The 22,720-nt window shown below is 41.4% G+C and overlaps 1 protein-coding gene across 1 annotated transcript in view; it reads right to left on the bottom strand.

Moving 5' to 3' along the window:
• Window positions 1-19,075, bottom strand: part of spire2 (spire-type actin nucleation factor 2) — a 54,629-nt gene extending 35,554 nt beyond the window's left edge. Inside the window, exons 1-6 of the mRNA XM_079449973.1 lie at window positions 18,538-19,075; window positions 14,879-14,913; window positions 14,416-14,793; window positions 7,955-8,035; window positions 7,026-7,190; window positions 6,720-6,806 (exon numbers count right to left, since the gene is read on the bottom strand). Coding sequence (XP_079306099.1) covers window positions 6,720-6,806; window positions 7,026-7,190; window positions 7,955-8,035; window positions 14,416-14,793; window positions 14,879-14,913; window positions 18,538-18,811 — 1,020 coding nt within the window. The 5' untranslated portion in view covers window positions 18,812-19,075. The remainder of the gene's footprint in view (window positions 1-6,719; window positions 6,807-7,025; window positions 7,191-7,954; window positions 8,036-14,415; window positions 14,794-14,878; window positions 14,914-18,537) is intronic.
• Between the last annotated feature and the right edge of the window lie 3,645 nt (window positions 19,076-22,720).

The following is a 22,720-nucleotide window of genomic DNA, read 5'->3' as shown; positions in this document are numbered from 1 at the left end:
AATTCTGGCCAACATGTATGGAAGACATTTTTAATAGTTCTAGGATTTAGAACTTAAAATAGTTCTAGAATTTGAGTTCCTTCAATAACCCACAAAGCACTTTGAGGTCCCAGTGTAGTGAAAAGGTGACTCCAGAACGTCAGAAATTGATATGTGGTTATACAAGGCAAGGCAAGGCAAGGCAAGTTTATTTGTATAGCACATTTCATACACAATGGCAATTCAAAGTGCTTTACATAGAAGAAATTAAAAATATCCATTTGATAAAACAGTTAAGAAATAAGAAAAATAAAAGTAACCAGTTAAGAATAAAAAATAAAATTACAAAGTTTAGAACAAATAAGAAAAATAAAAATTAACCAGTTAAGAATAAAAATAAAATAAAATATAGTTTAGAAGAGATAATAAATAAAATAAAGTACAGCACAAACAGTCGGACGGTCAGAGGCACAGTGGCACATTAATCAAATGCAAAGTTAAACAGATGTGTTTTGAGTCTGGATTTGAATGTGGCTACTGTGGGAGCACATCTGATCTCTTCTGGAAGCTGGTTCCAGCTGCGGCTCGCATAATAGCTAAATGCAGACTCTCCTTGCTTGGAGAGAACCCTTGGTATTTCTAGCTGATACGATCCTAATGACCTGAGTGTGTCATGAATCTGCCTTCATGTCATGTCTATTCTTGGTCTTGAGGCAGATTCATGACAAAGTCTTATGTTTTATGTGAGAGAGAGATGTTGGTTCGATCTGCTTTCTTGCTCTCTCTCTGGTCCGTGTCTTTGTTCCCGCCATCTCGTTTCCTCGTTAACCTTCCCTGAGTGTCTCATTACCTTCACCTGCCCCTTGTTAATTTTCCTGTGTTTGTTCCCCTATAAAACCTTCTCGTGTCTATTGTCCTGTGCTCGTTCATTGTATTTGGTACTCTCTGCGTGTATGCTGTTTCAAGTCTGTGTTAAGTATCTAGTTCTTGTTTATTGTATTTAGAGGAGTCAGTCTAGTCTTGTCCTTAGTGTTTATGTTCCTAGTTTAGTTAGTCCGTGTCCTGTTTGTAACCATTGTTTACCTTGCCCAGTTTTACCCCCTTGTGGGTTTTGTGTTTAGTTATTAATAAATCTTTGTTAACCCCGTCATCGCCGTGTCTGCCTGCAATTGGGTTCTTCTCCTCACACTTCTGACAGAGTGTTCTTTTGGGTCTGTATTCAATGAGCATATCTGCAATGTATTGAGGTCCTAAGCCATTGAACGATTTATATACCAGTAATAAAACTTTAAAATCTATCCTATATGTAACTGGTAGCCAGTGTAAAGACCTGAGGACTGGTGTGATATGATCATATTTTCTGGTTCTGCTCAGAATCCTTGCCGCAGCGTTCTGTATGAGCTGCATCTGTCTTATGGTCTTTTTGGGGAGGCCAGTAAGGAGTCCATTACAATAATCCACCCTGCTGGTGATGAAAGCATGCACTAGTTTCTCTAAGTCTTGACTGGAAACAAAGCATCTAATTCTTGCAATATTTTTCAGATGATAGTATGCTGATTTAGTTATTGCTTTGACATGACTACTGAAGCTAAGATCTGACTCTAGAGACACACCGAGATTCCTGACTTGATTTTTTGTTGTTTGACCTTTAGAGTGAAGGTACGCGTTCACCTTGAGAACTTCATCTTTATTTCCAAATGCAATGACTTCAGTTTTGTCTTTGTTTAACTGAAGAAAGTTTGGCACATCCAACTATTTATTTCATCAATGCATTTGAGCAGGGAGTCAATGGGGCTGTAATCGTTAGGCGATAGGGCTAAGTATATCTGTGTGTCGTCTGCATAGCTGTGGTAAGCAATTTGGTTATTTCTCATTATTTGGCTCATTGGGAGCATGTACAGGTTGAATAGGAGAGGCGCAAGAATTGAGCCTTGAGGGACTCCGCATGTCATGGATGTCCACTCAGACTTATGGTCACCTATACTCACATAATAACCTCTTGCTTCTAGGTATGACCTGAACCATTTTAGGACTATCCCAGAAAGCCCCACCCAGTTTTCCAGCCTGTCTATAAGTATGTTGTGATCGACCGTGTCAAATGCAGCACTGAGGTAGAGTAGGACCAGCACGGATAATTTGCCTGAATCAGTACTTAAGCGAATGTCGTTTATCTTAATGAGCGCTGTCTCTGTGCTGTGATGCGGGCGGAACCCAGATTGAAAATTGTCAAAGTATCCGTTTGAGCTTAAGAATTTGTTCAGCTGGTTGAAGACAACTTTTTCAATTATCTTACCTATGAAGGGAAGATTTGAGATCGGTCTATAGTTGTTTAATATGGTCTTATCCAGATTGCTCTTTTTCAGGAGGGGTTTGACAACAGCAGTTTTCAGGGAGTTTGGGAAACTTCCAGAGAGAAGTGAGGCATTTACCACATCTAGGAGATCTGCTTCTAAACCGTTTAACACACTTTTGAAAAAAGATGTGGGAAGTGCGTCAAGGGCGCAGGTTGATGTTTTAAGGTGTTGAACGGTTTCTTCCAAATTTTTGCCATCAATTTCTTCAAAATCAGACATTGTAACTACTTTCTCAGGTTGTGGTGTGATCTGCCCGACCCCAGCGCTACTCAAGGATGTGCTGATCACCTTTCTAATATTATTGATTTTATCAGAGAAGATGCAAACTCACTGCACTTGCTGTCTGAGAGCATTTCACTGGGAATCTGGCTTGGGGGGTTTGTCAGTCTGTCTACAGTAGCGAAAAGAGTCCTGGTGTTGTTTAAGTTGCTGTTTATAATATTTGAGAAGAAAGTCTGTCTAGCTTTGCCTAGTTCCATATTGAAAGCATGGATGGTGTCTTTGTAGATGTTATAATGGACAACAAGTTTTGTCTTCCGCCACAAGCGCTCTGCTTTTCTGCATTGTCTTTTCATATTTTGCACCGCTGTTGAGTTTCTCCAAGGTGCTTTTTGTCTACCACTCTTCCTGACTTTCACAGGGGCAATATCATCAATTACACTTTTAACCTTCGAGTTAAAAGAATCAAGGAGAGAATCAACAGAGTCAGCAGATATGCTTGGTGTTAAAGATATGGCCTTCATAAATAGTACACTAGTGTTCTCATTTAAGCATCTCTTCTTGACAGACACAGATCTAACTTCAATGGCAGGAGAGATCAATATATCAAAAAAAAATACAGAAATGATCAGATAGTGCTACATCCTTAATAACAATAGATGAAATGTTTAGACCCTTACTGATAAGTAAATCTAGAGTGTGTCCACGATTGTGTGTGGGTCCATGTACATGCTGAGTCAGGTCAAATATTTTTAAAACAGTTTTGATTTCTTTTGCCATATTGTTTTCTGCATTATCTATGTGAATGTTAAAATCTCCGGCAATAGAGAAACAGTCAAACTCTGAGGAAATTGTTGATGACAGTTCTATAAAGTCCTCAGCAAAGGATGAAGAGTATTTTGGAGGTCTGTAAATAGTGATTAGTAAAATGCGAGGAGCACCTTTTAACACAATACCCAGATATTCAAAAGACGTGTAATTTCCAAATGATATTTGCTTACATTGATAGACATCTTTAAAAAGAGCAGCTACTCCCCCACCTCTCCTAACTGATCTGCAGACACTCATAAAAGTAAAGTTAGGAGGTGATGCTTCATTGAGGACTGTTGCACTGCAGCTGTCTTCTAGCCAGGTTTCATTTAGAAACATAAAATCCAGGTTGTATGTGGTTATTAAGTCGTTGACTAGAAGTGATTTGTTTTTAAGTGAGCAGATGTTTAAAAGTGCTAACTTAACAGTCTTGCTTTTTGCCCCCATAGCAATCTTGGTTTGACGTGCAATGGGCACCAGATTAGTCTGGTTTGATCTACGACTATTGAAGGCCTTAGACTTTCTGTCGTGTGATAGCACAGCAATAGAAAAAGATACAGGCACACTGGATTCCCGCTTGTTCTGTAAACATTTGATAAAGTTACTGCTATCATAGCGGGGACCCGACACATATCACTTAGAGCTGGTATTAGTTGTTTTTGGTTGACCTCGAGCAGACGGAGGAGGGTGTGGGCCCTGGCGTTGTGGTAGAGGCCGAAGAGCTCTCACAGGAGGAGGGCGAAGGCGAGCTGGGCCTGCAGGCTCTGGTGGCCGTGGGGCTTGTCGTTTTTTGGTCGATATTTCGGGGCTTCCAGCAAGTTTGGTTCCAGCATACACCAGTTTTTCCATTTTCTCTGAGAAGCACAGAAGTGGAGATGCTGGGGAGAGAGATAACGTGTCTGGTGAGAGGGGCTGTATCTCTGGTGTTATCAGAGGCTGTAATACGCTGTCCTGGTTTCCCTGGCTGTTTTCCAGGAAGTCGTCCTTGGGTGCTGAATCTTGGAGCAGTTCTAATATGTCACAGTCTGTCTGTGTTGAGCTCGGTGGGCAGGGCTCAGCTGAGATGGTGTCCATGAACTGAGTGGTGTTATCATTGTGTGACGTGTCAACAGCATGTCCAACCAGGTGCTGAGGTGAAGACATGTGGTCATTCACACTGTGTTTGGGTGTGTGTGTGTGCCATTCTGGTTGAGTGGATTGGCAGAAGGATGACTGAGGGAGAAGATATTGTCCTTAAGCACTCTTGAACCCAGTTTGTTTAGCTGGTGGCCATTTTGTTGAAACAGTTGCCTCTGACTCCAGAAAATATTGAAGTTGTCAATGAAGTTCACTCCTTTTATATTGCAGGTTTTTTGCAGCCATGTATTAAGCCCAAGCAAACGTGAAAACCTGTTTGTTCCTCTTGCTGGGAGTGGTCCACTGATGAATGCTTGAACATTCAGTGTTTTTAGTGTTTCAATGAGTTCATTGAAGTCCTTCTTAAGAAGTTCTGACTGTTCTTTATGAATATCATTTTTCCCCACATGAATGATGAGTCGATTTACAGTCTTATGTTTCATCAGAATGTTCTGAAGTTCCCTGTTTACATCAGAAGTTGTTGCTTGTGGACGGCAGCACGTAGTTGTATCCCTGCTACTAATTTTTCTGATTATGGAGTCACCCACTATCAGAGTCCTGGGCTCAGCTGCGCTTTGAGCTGAGTGCCGCTGTCTGTTCGACCTTGAGCGCCTGTTAAAATCAGAGTTAGCTGCTGGCTGATTTAGTTTGTGTTCAGACACATTCATCAAATTTGGGGATTCCTCATTGAATAATACTTCAAATCTGTTCTCAAGATGTATGGGCGGTGTTCGGAGACCAGTGTTTGCAATCCTTGTAGCCATATTTGGGGTAGAGGATGCTGCTGCGGCAATATGTGATACTCGTGACAGTCTGATGTCTCGAGTGCCTTTAGGTCTCGCTCCCTGTTTATGCCATCTATTTGTAAGTCGATCGGCTTGTTTCTCTACACTCAGAAAGGCCGGTCGAGGAGTACTAGATTTATGGGACTCACCGGCTGTGTGCTGAGGGCGTCCATGACGGAGCTCTGATTTGTGTTCCGTCTGGATTGGTGGTCCCACAAGTAACTTTGTTTCAAGAACTGCAATGCTTTGTAAAAGTTTGTGGCAGTTTATGCAGAAAGTAGATTCCACAGAAGGCATTTTCTCTTATCCTTATGAGTGTAGACAGTTGTGTTTTCTCTTCCCCGGAATGTAAGCTTTCAGTTGGAGGCTGGTCAAATAAGATAATTCGGATTTTTGTAGTAATACAAGAATCTTATACAAGAATCCAAGAATCTTATCAATACATGAATCTTATCAGTTCTATCAGTTTGTGTAAGACCCACTAAGACTATAGATGGTTCCACCCATAATCCAATTATGAAAAATACAGTTTAAGATTCTTTGAGTACACTTACCCCTCAATATAAAGGGCTGATCTTATGCCGTGTTGGATCCATGTAGACAGCCTTAACTTTGTTGTTGTCATGATAGAACATACATTTCTTAATGTAAAAAAATATGGGTCGGTTTCACATTTAGTTCGATTGCTTGGTCCGAATCCTAGTTCGATTGCTCCCCCTGCACCCACTGTACTGTATTCATATTATAATTTTTTCTCGTCAAAAAAGTGAGTGAAACACACACAGCACACATTTTTACCAAAGAGTAGGTCATTAATAGCGGTTCACTTCCAAGATTTGGTACAATTGCGTTCACATGAGTTCATATGAACCGCACCCCAGACCTCCCTTTTTATGCAGACTCGGGTACAGTTCGCGGGTGCGCACCCAGGTTGGAAAGACAGCGTTCACATCACCCAAAAGAACCGAACTCTGACCGAATTTATCTAACCCGGGTGCGCACCAAAAGTGCCAGTGTGAAACCGCGCTTAGACTCATACTTACAATTGTATACATTAATCATTAAATGATTACTGTAACAACATTCTTATTTATTATTCAGGTATATTATATAATATATCTTAAAGTAAACTTGGTTTTAACTATGCATTGTATTCATATTTTTTCTTTCTGAAGAAGATTATTCAAACAAACATCAGGTGGGGGTTAAGCATAAGAGGTTTTGGTGATAAATTGAAGAAAAAATATGGAAAAAATTAAAATAGATAAAAAATCTTTGGAGATATAGTACACATTCTACTATCACTACTAGGATTATAATTTGTTACTTTATCACACATAAACATTTTTTTTTAAAGGAATTAATAATGGTATTGTGTATCACTTGTCATTTGATCGTGTTGCATGTGGTTAGCGTTCAGTGTAACAGCACACTAGTGATAAGATCAGAAACTTACTGGTTTAAGAGGGGGTCTTGATCTGATGAAGTCCAAAATCAACTCGTGAGCATTTTGTTTAACACGTGTGGGAATATTTATATCTACCTGCAAAAAAAAGAAAGATTTGATATTACGGTCAGTATCAAATTTACGCTGCATCAGCTACAGCCACAACCACAAAGAAAGATTTGATATTACTGACATTATCAAATGAACAATGCATCAGCTAAAGCCACAATGTCCTGCTGGTATAAGGTTAAAGAACATCTGATGCAGCAGAAATTGTGCCCCCAGCATGAGAATGTATAGTTAAAATGAACACACCAAAACTTTACGTAGATTATATTTGCGCGAGCGAATGTCTTGCATAAGCATCTCAAAGGGCGTTAGGCTGAACTCTGTGGGCAGAGGGTTAAACGGCTGTTCCTCCACCTTCTTCAGCTTCACACCCTGTCTCAACTCCTTCATCAGCTGAACCCACAACCGAGCCTAAACCACACACACACAAACTATGTTACATAGAGGAAAAAAACATCAGCTAAATGAATGAATTTAGATGATTGTAGGTACCTATCTTACACAAAAAATTTGAAAGAAGTAGCCTATGCAGTAGTTTATATTGTAAGCAGAAAGCTTGTTTTCAATTGCTACAGTATGACGTGTGCAATGAGTGCTGTTTCAAGTTTAATTTGTGTAATATGTTACAACCTTCTGTTTTCCCTCAAGACCCGGTCTCCATAATCTGACAGCTCATACTAAATTACTGATATTGTATGTTTTTATTTGACAAATTGAATAGGTGCTTGAATTTGTTTATCCTTGGTGAACATACTCCTGGGTTATACTTTACAATAAGCTTGTATTTGCTAACATTAGTAAATGCATTAGACAATGTGAAATAACAATGAACAGTTAGCTAAACATTTTCAGCATCGATTAATCTTTGTTACTTTTAGTTAGTGTCAATACAATTGTTTATGTCCATGATGTTAACAGATGCAAATGTTTATTTTAAAATCTTATTATTTGACTTGTTGCTAGCTCATGTTAACTAATGCATTACCTAATGAACAAACAAATTCAACTTTACTTTAAGTGTTACCTTTTGTTTAAGCTTAAATCGAATTTATCCAGTCAGATTAAAAAAAACATACATTCTGTGGGGCTCACGTGTTCTTTCAAAACAACACATAAAGCTAAAAAAAAGTGTATCATTGAGTTTTGTGTAAAATCATGACAAAATAATATTTTACCCAGTCAGTGTGTTGTAGAGCATTAAGCTCAACAGCTGAATTTTCCTCGTGAGATTCCTCGACTCTGATCTTCTTTAACATCTACAAGAAAATATCCGAAAATATGACAGGGATCAAATGTCATTGGCACACAAAAACAGCTTTAAGATAACCCCAAACTTGTAGGAGCGTAGAAGAAGAGGAAATATTTTTGCAATGTTTCACAAGAGAACAATTATATGGCATTCACAGATAACATGCAATACTCAAAGCAATGCTGAGTGTCTGTGTAATATACTGTAAATATAAGAAAAATTGCATGTTTTATATGTGAAGTATTCTTGAGATTTTATTGAAGTATTATGTGTTGCATGGTTGTTATTTCCATGATTCCAAAATATGTTTTATATTAAAAGTCTCCATGAGTATCTTCTTCGTTGTGCGCTTTACTACAACCAGCTCACCGTAACAGAACACCAAACCTGTTCAAGATTACAACTGGATTTTCTCCACTTCCACCTACATCAAGACGGTCATCATCTGATGCAATATGTGAATTCATTTCTGGGTTGTATCTATCAGGTGAGCTAGAGCGATACTATGCTCAACGTGTGTTCCCAGATAGGACTGGATGATGATTATTTATTTATGCCTATCAGTGCAGGAAACACCATCCTGGAAATTTCCCTTCCTGCATCACCGCCTCCAATCCTATGTCAGCCTCCGGGACAGACACCCCTGCAGTACTTTTACAGTTTTAATTTGTTTTATTCTGTTTTTTTTCAGTTTGTTTGTTATTTGTTATCTGTCCGTAATTGATTCCGTTCTCGTCCATGTTTGTATCCTTGGTTACCAATTGACTTTCTATTAAGTTCAGGTTCGTCTTGTTTAGGTAGTTTATTATTTAGGCCCAGTCCCATTTTTACACCTTACCCCTACACTTTACAATGTCTTGATTCTCTTTTGGATGGAGGGGTAGGGGTTAGGGCCATATAGCCCTTCAAATTAAGATTTTTCGGGACCTCACTTCAAACGAAGGGGTATGAAATTTCATTGAAAAGGGCTTGCATAACAAGGGGATTGCCATCAAGCTAATTGAGAAAAAGCAAATATGCACACAAACACACACAAATGAGATGGAAAGTGGTACTGAGCAGTAGCTACAGTGGTTCTATGATCTGTCTGGAAGTGGAGGACTTCTCCCCACCAAAACTTTTGTCAGGTCTCCAGTCTAACCACCTGTCTGCTTTTCTTTCTCTCTGTGTGTGTGCTTGTTGTTAAGCATGTGGCTTTGTATTGATGGCTGCAACGCACTCATTGTCCATGTGTGTTCATCTCTTCATTAATTCCCATTATTAGCGCTCATTCCCCTCACTTGGTGCTCTCAATATTTAGTTTCCTTGTTCTGCATGCGATCGTCATTTGATGTTTCATACCCACCAGCATTTTTGCCACTCTAGTCTAGCAGTTTGTTTCTATCTAGCCTAGTTTTTTTTCTCTTGTTGTGTCGTGTGGAGGTATTCTCTGCTCTGTTGGATTACTTTGAATATTTTTTCCTGTTCGTATTGTTGGATGGTTGACTTCCCCGTTCTTGGATTTATTAACTCTCTCTCGTTTTTGTGTCTGCCCAAGCTCCAGCTTTTTGGTTGTTTTTTGCCCCTCTTGCTTCTTCATTTTCCCCCTGGCTTCCCCTCTGCCCACCCAAGCGATCAGCTGCCACTACCCCCTCTGCCTCCCAGCTCAGACTCCACCTTCGGGCACAAGCGTCCGTACTGGACTGTTTCCCTTGCCAGTGGGAGTTCACTTTAGAGGCGTTACGGCTGCCGACACAGGAATTGGTCCCTCTCATGTGAAAAGTCTCTTTCACTCGGGGATTACCTCTCTTTGAGTTCAACATTTGTATCGCCAATTCCTTTTGTCTCCAGAAGTGCTCACATTCTCCCGTCAAGTTTGTTTTTCATAGATCACAACCGCATGGAAAGTGGCGTATGCAAAGTTTATAAATGAGATCCCTGGACTGGTTACGGACCTCGGAACAATGAGAAAAGACAACTGAGAGCAGAATACCGTTCTACAAGTGCATCAGTTGCTATAGGAAGTGTTTCTGGTTAAACATAAATAATGCAGCCTTAAGTGTTGTGAGTGCAAGGTTGAAGAGATGTGTCTTTAATCTAGATCTAAAGTGACAGTGTGTCTGCCTGCCGCACATTACTCAAAAGACTGTTCCAGAGTTTGGAAGCTATGTAGAAAAAGGATCTAACACCTGCACTTGTTCGTGTAAGAACACTAGCTGCCGCGTTTTGAACTTTTTTTTTTAATAGTTAATAGTTTAATAATAATTTTTTTAAAAAATTTTTTAATTTTTTAATGAAGTTTTTGTAATAAACCCACAGACTAACTGCCTAACAGTGCATTACAATAATCTAGTCTTGATGTCATTAATTTGTGAATTAACTTTTCTGGGTTTAATAGTTACAGCATATGAAGTAATGTAGATAAATTCTTAAAATGAAAAAACATCCTTTTGCATGTGTTGCCAAGATAGTTTTCGAATGACAGATTACTATAGGATAAAATGCCCTGATTCCTAGCTGACGATAAGGGTTTTATTGCATCCGTCAATAGCCAAGGAGTAATCTTGGTAGTTACATATGGCAGTTTTCAGTCCAATAAGTAACACTTCTGTTTTGTCCGAGTTTAACAATAAATCCATTATTCTGGTGAACTGCTGTCTTTCATGAGACCTTGAGGAAATTTATAATGAAGTATCATCAGCATAGCAGTGAAAACTTAATTATACCTGATAGAGGTAGCATTTACAGTGCAAATAGCAGAGGCCCTAAGACTGAGCCTGTGGCAAGCTTACAACCATAAATAGCTGGTACACAATCTCCAGTAAAACAAACATAACATTATTGTGCTCAGCAAACCCAGATCCCACCAGTCCAAAATTAAAAAAGCCTTCTGGTTTACAACATTCCTGACGTAAGGTTAACGCAAAATTTTCTGTTATTTACGTTTTTCACAGTGACAGAAAATCTGACAAGAGAGAGAACTTCTGATCAGTTCCCTGTGAGAAATGTAGAAATGCAATCATGATTGGCCGGTGAAGGATTTCCCCAGAAACACAACTGAGAACGGCCGGATGGGGACCCTGTAACATGGAGTCAGAGACGTCCGTTGATCAGGGGATATCCAAAATCAAAAACAGTGACAAGCAGAGGTCGGGGCAGGCAGCAGAGAATCACAGTCGGTATAATCAATCCAAGATAAAACAAGAAGGAACAAACACAGGGAACCGCTCGGAAATATAAGACTAGGCTAAACAAGACTTCGCAATCATTCAGAGTCCAAACACAGTATAAATAGGGGAGTGGTAATGGGGAACACCTGGTGGTGATTAGTATGGGATTATGGGAAATGGAGTTGGAAGTGGGAATGGACACAAATGCCAGAGTCCTGAGGGGAGTTCATAAGCACTCCAGCTGATGATCGTGACAGACCCCATGGACTGGTAAGACAGAATGGCCAGAGGTTAAGACAGCAAATTATGGTGAGTTTTTTGCAAATGACGCACAAAGAAAAAGTAAAACCCAATCTGATTTGAAGACCACAGCATACCAAGTGCCTGCCCCAAAATTATGAATCTGGTCACGTTGCTGGGAAACACAAACATCTCGGTTACGTATGTAACCTCCGTTCCCTGATGGAGGGAACGAGACGTTGTGTCGACAGAATGGGGTTTGACTTGAGAACCTATCATCTCTGACTGACTTGAACAGCTATCACAACTCGCCCGACGCCTCCTCCTGTGGAGTCAACTGGTGACGAAGTCCCTGAGTGCCACACACATCCCGGGCGACCTCAACCAGACAGCCGATGCGTTCTCTCGTCAGTCGACGCCTCGGAGAGAGTGGCGACTCCACCCCCGCGCAGTTCAGCTCATTTGGGTGCAGTTCGGGCAGGCGCAGGTGGACTTGTTTGCCTCCCTGGACACCACCCATTGCCCGCTTTGGTACTCCCTGACCGAGGGCCCCCTCGGCACGGATACCCTAGCGCACAGCTGGCCGCGGGACTAGCGGAAGTATGCCTTCCCCCCCAGTGAGCCTCATTGCACAGGTCCTGTGCAAGGTCAGGGAAGAGGAGCATCAAGTCTGAGTAGTTGCGCCTTACTGGCCACACCGGACTTGGTTCTCGGAGCTAATGCTCTTGACAACAAAAGATGGGGTTTGCCTTGAGAACCTATCATTTTCAACTAGTTTTGAAAACATCAATGAAATTGGCGAATGAAATTTGCATGCCGGACTCCGCCCCCGGATATCCGGTTATAAAAGGGAGACGGCGTGCTCATTCATTCACCTTTTGTGCTGAGGAGCCTGAGCGCATCTCACCACTGCTGCAGCGGATGGCAAATATTGTGGCATGAAGGACACAACGTCTCGTTCCCTCCATCAGGGAACAGAGGTTACATATGTAACTGAGACGTTCCCTTTCTGTCGGTCTCTTGACGTTGTGTCGAACAGACAATCTCTAGCGAAGCGACGGTGACTGACCTGGGCATGTCAGACGTGAGCGCAATCGCGAAATTGTAATTTAAATTGTCCCAGAACTTTGGCAAAGATGAGAAGCCCCTGCCCACGGCCACCACAGACGGAGGCCTTGTTTCTCTAATGGCGAGAAGCCGTCCGATACCGCAGGGCCACTGGGTAAGCACTGTTCCTTTAATGGGGATGTACGCTACGGAGACCACTTCCTGCCGTAGGGGGGATTACACTGGAGGTACCAACATGGTCTTACTGGTAGGGGAGAACTCATGGGAGGTATGTGCGGAAATGCCGCAAGGTGGATGTCATGGGGTGGAGGTCATGGGTTGCCACAAGGGGAACCATCTAATGAGGATATCTCAGACGGAACCACCCTGTTAGGGGGTTACTACATGTGGAGCACTAGGTTCGGTTAGAGCTATATGTGGATAACTCGGCTTGATACCCGGCCATAGGCGACATGGCTGCTACGCCCAAGCCCGTTGCTCTGAGTGCTTGGACTGCGTATTCTTCACCCGTGGGGAAAAAAGGGAGGTAGCCAATAGCGCACTGACCCACCTAAGAAGGGTGATGGCGCTTTTCGCAGGCATACGCTCTACCGGCCGGCGGTCTCACCTGTTGGTACCAGGCAAGACTCGACCTGACACCGGTTCAACACGGAGGTTGTAAACCCTCGCGAGGTGTCGGAATAGCACAACCAGCAACTCTGCAAATGTCTGCCAGAGAGGCACTCTGAGCCAGCGGACCGGAACGCCGTAGTGATGGCGTCCACGATCCAGCACGCCAACTCTGTTGGGAGACAGCACTCCCCGTTGCTGACCTCCGAAACAGATAGAGAGCTGCTCAGAGGGGGGAACTATCCCTTTAACAACCTCTGTGCGGTTCAAGTAGAGGCGCAGTAAGCTTACTGGACACCCCACGTTTGGGGTTTGTTCTTTCTCCCGGTCGGGGAGCGCCTGCAAGTTCAACACCTGGTTCCCGAATGGGAGTGGCGGGAACTTTGGGCACGTAAGCCGGCCGGGGTCTCAGGATCACGTGAGAGTCACCGGGCCAGAATTTTGCAGGTACCTCACCCTCTGGATGGACGCGCGCAATGGCGGCTACACACCCTCCAGTGTGGAAGGGGGAGATTACTTCCCAGCTGCTCCTTCAGTAAGGACAGCACGTTCCAGAGCGGTTCTGCAGGGGAATCTCTGCTGCACCGCGTCGTAGATCCTATACATTTGTTTCTAAGTATGTGCAATCCCCTGGGATCGAACCCACAATCTTGGTGTTGTCATTAGAGAAACCACTGAGCTACAGGAAAGCATGAACCTGCATGATTCTACATGGGCTAAGGTAATCATCATTCATCACACCAGGGATGTTCTCATTGCTTCAGATACTAACACAGCATCTCATTCCCATTTTCCCAGTTCCACCCATTCAGCCTCTTTTCCTCTTAACACAAAACCAAATGTTAGTAACCAAACAACACAGAAGACTTCTATTGTATGAACACAAATCCATCTTTTCACAAAAAAAACTTCCACAGATTTAGAATGACATTAAGGGTGGATTCTTTTGGGGGAACTATCCCTTTACAATATTAAAGGTATATTTACATTAGATGTTAAAGTACCTTGTTACTGATTTGCCAACTATGAATAACCAATTTTAATTAAGTGTCCACTACAACTGTACAGTGTGCGAATAGAACCGTTGTTATTTTTTTCTTGTGGATGTATTCTGTCACCACTGGAATATTTGCCATTAGTGCCATTGTCAATGTGCAGCAACCTTCATTCCTCCAACTAAACTGACCCTTTCTGACCTCTATTCAGGCATAAATGGAAGTATGCCTACACAAACCTTTATTCGTCTAGTCAAAAAAGACACAGATTTGATGAAAATGGGCCTGTCTGGCATTTTAACTCTATAATGATTTATTTTCCTCACCTCTTTGGCATCTCGTATCTTGCTTAGGAAGGTCTGTAGTTCAAGAGTCTCCAGGAATAGTGCGCGACACACTGCCTGGTAATGCTCTGGTGCTAACACTGGATTGGCCAGTCTGCTGACACAAAGCATCATCACCTGGTGGACAGTATGAATGCCGTGGACCATGCCCTCTTCCTCCTCTTCATCCTCCTCCTCATGGCCACTGTAGCCTTCGTCTTTAGCTGAATTACTAGCACAATGTTTTGCCTCACTGCTACCTTTACTGCCAACCATAAACTCAATCAGATTCTCAAGCTGTGGACTTAATTCCCGCTCTTCACTGTCATCCAGTCCCCAGTCCAGAGCATGATAGATGGCCACACCGATGGACTGAACCAGCTGTACACATGTATGATGAAAGAATTGGGTGTTAGTTGCATAAGACTGAAGTAATGAAAACAGTCGTCAGTAAGAGTAGTCTCACCTTATTTTCAGACACAGGGTTAGCATCACTGTCATCTAGACAAAGAAGGGTAAGATCATCAGTAAAACACTGGGGAATAATTTTCGTACATACACATAAACCCTTATTAAGTAATTGGCCGAAGTGAAAAAAATGTATAGGTAACTAATGCAAAAAATGAGAAAAGTACATTTGACTAACAATATTTTGAGGTGACAGAAATGCCAGGGGACCCCCTATATCTAAAACCCTACTATATTAATTTGAAGAAATTTTCAGTATTGTTTTTTTACAGCCGTTTCATATCTATTTTTGAATTTTTCACTGCATTACATTGTATTTAACAATTACCTTAAATGTCTATAAAATGAATGGATATTGTCCTGGCAGAAAATTACCAGTAACCTACATTTTCTGTTTTTTCTCCGTTCTTTTCTTTTTTTAGAAACTTTGACTATGAAACTTGCATATCAGAGGCTATTACGTGGACAATGTATGTTAAAATCCACTACATTTCGAACTGGAACTCATTTGCATTTCACGCCCCTATTTCTAACCTAAGGAGAAGTTAACTAGAGGAGAACATTTCCTACCCGACGCATGATGTTCTGAACTCTTAATAAGCTTAACATATTAATGATTTTCTCTTGAAAACGTGTTGTTTTGCTTCAGAAGATACTTTTTAATTCTGTGGAGTTGTTTTATTGCACTTGACCATTTTAAGGCCTGTTCAAGTAAAAAACTGCATTTTAATATAAAATACAGAATATACTTTTATATGGGTTGGTATATTATAATTTTTTTTGTAAAATATTCCTTTAAGGTACAAAGCTGTGTGTTTTTGCTCTTGGCAGTGAACTGAAAATCGACCCTTGTCAACTATCCCTCTTCCTGAACCAGCAGCTTTGCGAGTGGACTGCAGAGCACTGCAGCATTGCTTGAAAGAGATCTGCATGATTCTACGGAACTACTCTGAAAATCAGCTACTACTCAAGTCATGTCACCTCAGGGCCGTTTCTAGCCTATTTGGCACGCTAGGCGAGATTCCCTGTGTCACCCCCCAATGGCTCTGCCCTCGTACCACTTTGATCCACCTCTACACCATACAAATCATTTGCAACCTTCCATAAGAAAGAAAAAGAAACATTTGGTAAAGCACATTTAATAATTATTGCAAAATTGTCTGAATTCAAATATTTAAACATGGACTATATATTAAACTTCAGCAGAAAAACACTTTCTTTTACTTGAATTAACACAACAACATATTATGTTATCAGCTATTAAGTATTATTAACAGATCCACACACCTACAACAATGCCAGTCTGTTTGTAACTATATTAACACTACAGCCTAAAAAATCATTAATTTGTTATGTTTTTAAATGATTATTGTCTTGATATTCAATAAATTCATATAAAACTAATTTTTGACATTGTTTTTTATATTGAATTCCATTTCTGGTCAAGTTTATTTTAATTCTACTTTACTATGCTAATAAATCTCGTTGCTGAAAGGTTCACGTGCTACAGTGCTAATATGAAGTGTCATTATGTTGGTACTGATGATATACCAGCGACCAACTAACAAAACAATTACTTATTTTTAGCATACCTCTATACATACTTTCTTTGCCTCAAACCTTTTTTTACGATACTGTGCCCCTGATGGCTTTGACCGTTTCAATGATGATTATTTAAACACGCTTTTATACAGGTAGGCAAGCTTGCGGCTGCCTAGTTTTTGTCTACGCCTAAAAAAGGGTTCTGTCACCTCATGGACCGCGGAACGCATCTGAACAAGGGGGGGCCATAGTTTCAAGTCATGCGGAGGGGTGGGGGCGCATATGCATTGAAACACCACACAGTTACATCTACAGTACACACATGATGAACACGCACACATGCTGCCTCAGATTAACCCCTCTGATCCCACTCTAACATTTACACACAACAGGCCTATTTACACATAAACGCACAGATGAAACTATAGCAAACACATAAAGTACACCCAGTCCACAAACAAAACTCATCTTGCTGCCTTGAATCTAAATCAACATTATAGTCATTATCATCGCAAGTCAAGAGATTATTATTAGATTGATGTGCAGAGCCGCACAGACACACACACACCTACAAAACAAGTAAAGTTTTCCGCTCGTGTCACAAAATGTCAGCCAGTTAAAATCTTTGAACCACTGATATTGAACTGATCTCGCTCGTTTTTAAGACCCAGTCCCCTGTACCTTTTTGATCTTCATAAGAACAGCAGGGTTTTGTGAGATCCCCTCGCAGCACTCACTTGTACAGTGACTGTCGGTAGCTTGGCTTGAAGCCGGAGGAGAGCAGCTAGCCAGGGCTCGTCGGAGTCCGTGGTGGAGATGGACGCTCCGGGTCTGTTGTTGAGGCCACCGTGTAAGCTGGAGTAGTTTGCTAATTTTGTTTTGCCAGTTTATTTGTAAAAAATCTGACATTGACTTCTGTCCCTTCATTGTCGCAGCTGGTAATGCCGCCAGCAGTGAAACAGGTGCCCGCCGTTAGCTCGCGATGACGCTCACACATGACAGACCTTGTAACTATGTCGACGTAGTTGATAAACTATGCACACTAATTTCAAATCAAAATGCAGCAGTCAGTGTGAGTTTTTTTTTTTCGGCAGCAGTTGGTGAGAGTGAGTGAAGCTGTGTGGTGACTAGTATTGTTTGGCTCGTAAAAAAAACACAGATTACAGGCTTTTATTCATATAAGATAGTTTGTCAGAGTACAAAAGTTGCCCGGGCCGTGGCCCCCCTGGCCCCCCCAGTTCCGCGGTCTATGTGTCACCTTATATATTAGGGCTTTATACAATACATATTGTTTAAAAACAGCTAAAGATTTGTTAACGATGAAAGTGCCTTTTAAAACCAATGGCCCCATTAAAAACACAAAGCTAGGAAGAGCCAGTACATGAATTTATATAACTCAAGAAAGTAAGTCATGTACACCTACAATAGCATGAAGGAGGACTATTCCTTTCAGAGAATCACATGAGTTAAACCGAATTTTTTCCATTTTGATTAGCACATTTCAGGTCAACATTTTGGAATGTCCTACATTGGAATAATATGTACAAAAGAAACGTTCTGAAGCAGAGTACAATTACTCAATATGTGAAAATGATCAAATATTCGAATCAGAATGTTCTGTTTTTCTTTTTATCAAGTTCAGTAGGACAACAGCGTCATCTGCTTGTATTGTGATTTCAGATAGGGGTAAAACACTCAGATATTAGCCCAAACAAACAAATGAACTTATCACAAAAGCTGCATCATAGCAACATGAGGCATTCGTGAATATTGCCAAGCCATAATGCATCAAATGGGAAGCGAATGGAACTACTTTACAAATCAATAGGCCTACACAAAATAGCCTGCCATTAGCCTATAAATATCGAAACGATAATGTTAAATCATTCAGATAACACAGAGACGCCTAAACGCTTTAGTATTGGATTATTAAAACGTTTTGTTATTTAGCTGTATAGTGAAGCGAAAATATTTTAAGGCCTTTAGCAAAATGCGTGTTTACTTACTTAAAAACTATTACACAGACAACTTTTCGTCGGTTCAAAAGAAATACTTTTACATTTTTAAATATAAATAAACACACTTTAAAGTTTTTCAGAAATGTTTAGGTCTCACCAGTGCGCTTTCGACGCGCGGTAACAGTGCCGTCTCTGTGCAGGATTATTGCGGACAGGTCTGGGATCAGGAACTGAACAGCAGCGTTCGGGCGCGGCGGCTTCAGCTCCCTGCAGCACTGGTAACACACAGCCCATGCCTGCTCCTCATTGATGGGCTGCTCATAACATTTCAGCACCTCCTCCAGAGACAGCTCCCTCATCTCCCCTCTTTCTGAAGGAGCAGAGACCCCGGAGTCTCCGTCCTCCCCGTTTCTGTTGGCTGATCTGGCCATGAAGAGGCCTGTCCTAAAATCAGATGATGATGCTGCTGTTTATACGCTCATAGCGCGAGTGAAGCGTCTGTGGTCAGTGATGGGCAGTGGAGCGGGGGCGGACCGGCGTCTTTGATGGCTCCATTGTAGCGCAAGATTGGGGGAAAATACACAAACTTCATAGCAACTGCGTTGGCTAAATGTGTGTGACATCCCCCATGTGTGTTTAGCTGCGGTCAAGTTTCCTGCATCGTGTCTGTACACAATCATATCCAGCAGCATCCTCCGCAAGGGATCTGCGAGCTCCTCCCACGTCCTGGACCAATAAAAACATGTAAGCGAAACTAAAATAACCTAACCATGACATGCAAAAAATACGCGTATTGTTGTTTCAACCGTCTTCTTATTAATTGCAATGTGAGAATGCACATAGTTTTTGTTAGTACCGCTGCACATCGTATGATGAATTTGCAATAATTCCCGGGATAGTTAGCCGAAAATCTTTGCTTTTACAACCCCCCATGTCTTCCCAAACTATGTATGACTGCAGATATTTTGAAGATCTTCTTTTGTGTTCCACAGAACAGTCATATGCAAGTTTCGAAGGTCATTAGGGGTCATTAAATGATGACTGAATGTGTATTTTTTGGTAAACTAATATTATTTTATAATGTATATGAATTAATATTATATTTTGCTCTCATTTATTTTATCTCAACGTCTAGTTCTGGTTTGTCTGAAAATGCAGAAGATTCTAAATGTCATAGGAATGATAACCAGAAGTGTCATATCCCCTTAGGAATAAAGGCAATAAAAGATCTCTACTACAGAAGTGGCACTGTAGAGCGAGCCCCTAAACAGCAGGATTCCACCATCCTCACTAACTCCTCCCACTCGTTCGACTTCCTCTGAATATTAATCACCATCACCTGCACCTCATCAGTCCACCACCTTTAAATTCAGCACTCAGTCATCATCTCATCATCTGAGATGACTCCCAGACTCTCTACCTACTCATCCAAGTACCCTGCAATCCTCATCTAAAGCCTTCATCTGCCATCTGCAACCAAGAGACTTTATCACCCTGCTCTTCAGTCCCAGTCTGGTTATCCGTTGTTCATTTACTCACCATTTCTCTACTGCATCTGTGTTCCTGCAATAAACGTATATTTCACTTACCACCTGTCTGACTCCGGTTCCATCCATGAAAACAACATTCACAACTTGTCAACATATTAGCTTTTATATAAGACAATTAAATCACAATATTTTACATGATAAACGATATTTTGGAAATATGAGAACATAGTGAATAAATTCATTGTAAAAATAAATGTCAGTAGGAAACACTTCCAATTTATTAAGCATATTAACTTTATTCAATTCACGTTTATTTGTATAGTGCTTTTCACAGTTTACACTGTTGCAAAGCAGCTTTACACAAGGGCATGCACAATACGGTATACAATCACATAAAACAATAAAATTGTATAAAAAATAAATTAAGTTTGAAATCTTTTGTATAGTCTGGAACTGGCATCATCTAAAATCCTTGCAAGGGACTTTGAAGCTGACTTAGTAGTTAACTCGGGATGAGCATCCCGATGTGAAAACTAAGCAGAGAATAGTTAGCATAGCGGCTGTTCTTAGCCAATTAATTATAATAATTATAAGGAATCATTATTCCTCATTTATGTATGCTAGGCTAAAGAGATGTGTTTTCAGTCTAGATTTAAATTAATAATTAAATGTCTGAGCCCCCAACCGTGTCAGTAAGGCTGTTCCACTTAGTTACAATTAGAATTTAAGGGTTTTCTTAGCCTTAGGGGTTTCGCGATCTTAAGGAGTGTGATGGATTGTAGCGTATTAGTTCTGTTCAATATGCAGGAGCTAAACTATTTAAGGTTAAGTGAGTGGCAGTATTTTATAATCAACCAGTGTAAAGGTGCTACAATTGGGGTTATATGGTCAATGTAATGTGTCATGTGTGACCAAGGGCAGATTGCATAACTGCTTAGACTAGTCTTAGACATTAGTCATCTCATTTTTACCTTTAAGACTAGTCAGTGAGACCAGTTGTGAGAACTCAAGCAGCTGCATGTTACTGTAATGACAGTCAAAGCAAAGCAAGTTTAAAGGGGTCATATGACACATCTAAAACAAATATTACAGTTTCTTTTAGATGTAATGTGTATACGCGATTCAAGGTAAAAAAATAACTCTGTATTTTACACATACGTTGCATGTTTGTCGCTTTTCCTTGCCCCGTCTGTCTAATCAGCATCTTGATATGCCATACCTGTGAGGTGGAGTGATTATCTTGGCAAAGAAGTACCAGATTTCGACAGATTTGTGAACAATATTTGAGAGAAATAGGACTTTTGTGTACATAGAAAAAGTCTTAGATCTTTGAGTTCAGCTAATTTTGGTCAGTGTATATTAATCGAAATAATGCGAATGCTAACAGTTATGAATAAAACTCATGTCACAAGTGTCTTACATGAAGTGTCAGAGGTGGGGCTAGAACCTGGGTCTCCTGGTAAGAAAAATCTATTAGTCTACCGGTGGTCTACTGAGGAAGACAGTCTTTTAGAAGACCCATGTGCAAATAGGATTTACCCATGCTCAAATAAGCAGCAGTTAGACCCCTCAGTAGTTAGACCCCACCCCCACTTATCTTGTTGGACTACCAATTAATTTGCCGATAATGCAACACTAGCCAAGGATACCCAAGAATCAGAGGGAATTCAGGTGAATTGATTAAAAAAAATATTATCACTTATCTATGAGAAACCACTTGAAAGTGGAGGAATGTGGTGCACTGGCTAACCTGGCCAGAAGGGTCTCCCATCCAATACAGTAACAGTCAGAGGATCATGGAGTGATGGGCTGAATCTTTAACTGTGAGGCCAGTGTAAAGTCCTTGAAATTCACTGCAGCACCGGAGTCTATGAAAGCGTTGAGCTCATGAAGTTCATTGCCCCAGGAGAGTGAGACATCAATGGAAAGACCCGAAACTGCTGGTCGGGGGTAAGTTATTACTCTTGTCATGAGAGCTTCTTGGGTGAGAGCTGCCTTTTCCCACCAGTTCAGGGCAGTTGGCTCGGAAGTGACCTGGCTCACTGCAATACAGGCAGCACATATCTCTCATCCGTCTCTCCCTCTCTGCCTGTGTCATTCAGGTTCTCCCCGCTGCATAGGCTCCTCAGACCATCCGATTAGTGAGGACGGCTCCTTGGAACCAGTAAAGGTGTTAAACTCGGGCAGTCGAGTCTTACGACAACGTTCACCTTGTCGATCCCGGATGCGGTTGTCCAGTCTGATGGCAACATCTATCAGAGACTCCAAATCAGGGGCTGGGTCTCTGTATGCCGACTCATCTTTTAATTTGTGTGAAAGAGCACGATGGAACGCAGATTTCAGAGCTCGCTGATCCCATTCACTCTCTGCAGCTAGGGTGTGGAACTCGATAGCAAACTCTGTAACACGAAGGAAGACGCATCTTCCTTGGGCAAGTTGAAGCAATCGATGATCAACATCTACTCCACTAACACGGTGGTGAAAAACCTTCCTCATCTCTGCTGGTCGTGAGAGGAGACTGCTGCTCCTAGAGAGCTGTAGCCCAATCTAACGCTTTTCCAGTGAGAAGGGTTGTCATATACGCCACTCTGCTGCTCCCTGTTAGGTTGTAATTGGAAAGCACGAGTACACTGTTATAAATCCTCGATACCTCTCAGGGACTGGAAGTCTAGGCTCGAGTAGAAGACCTGCTGTTGGACCTGGCTGAGAGGTACCTTGAGACTGGGCTGGTAGGACTGGACCAGCTCGAGATATGAACTGGGTTGGCAGAGCTGGAGAAGCTTGAGATGTAGATTGATGTCTTAGATGTTGGAGAATCTCAATTAGAATCTGTTCATGCTTGTTAATGGC

This window comes from Barbatula barbatula, assembly GCF_947034865.1.
Source record: "Barbatula barbatula genome assembly, chromosome: 25".
Lineage (NCBI taxonomy): Eukaryota > Metazoa > Chordata > Actinopteri > Cypriniformes > Nemacheilidae > Barbatula > Barbatula barbatula.
This window is presented reverse-complemented; position numbering and strand designations above follow the sequence as displayed.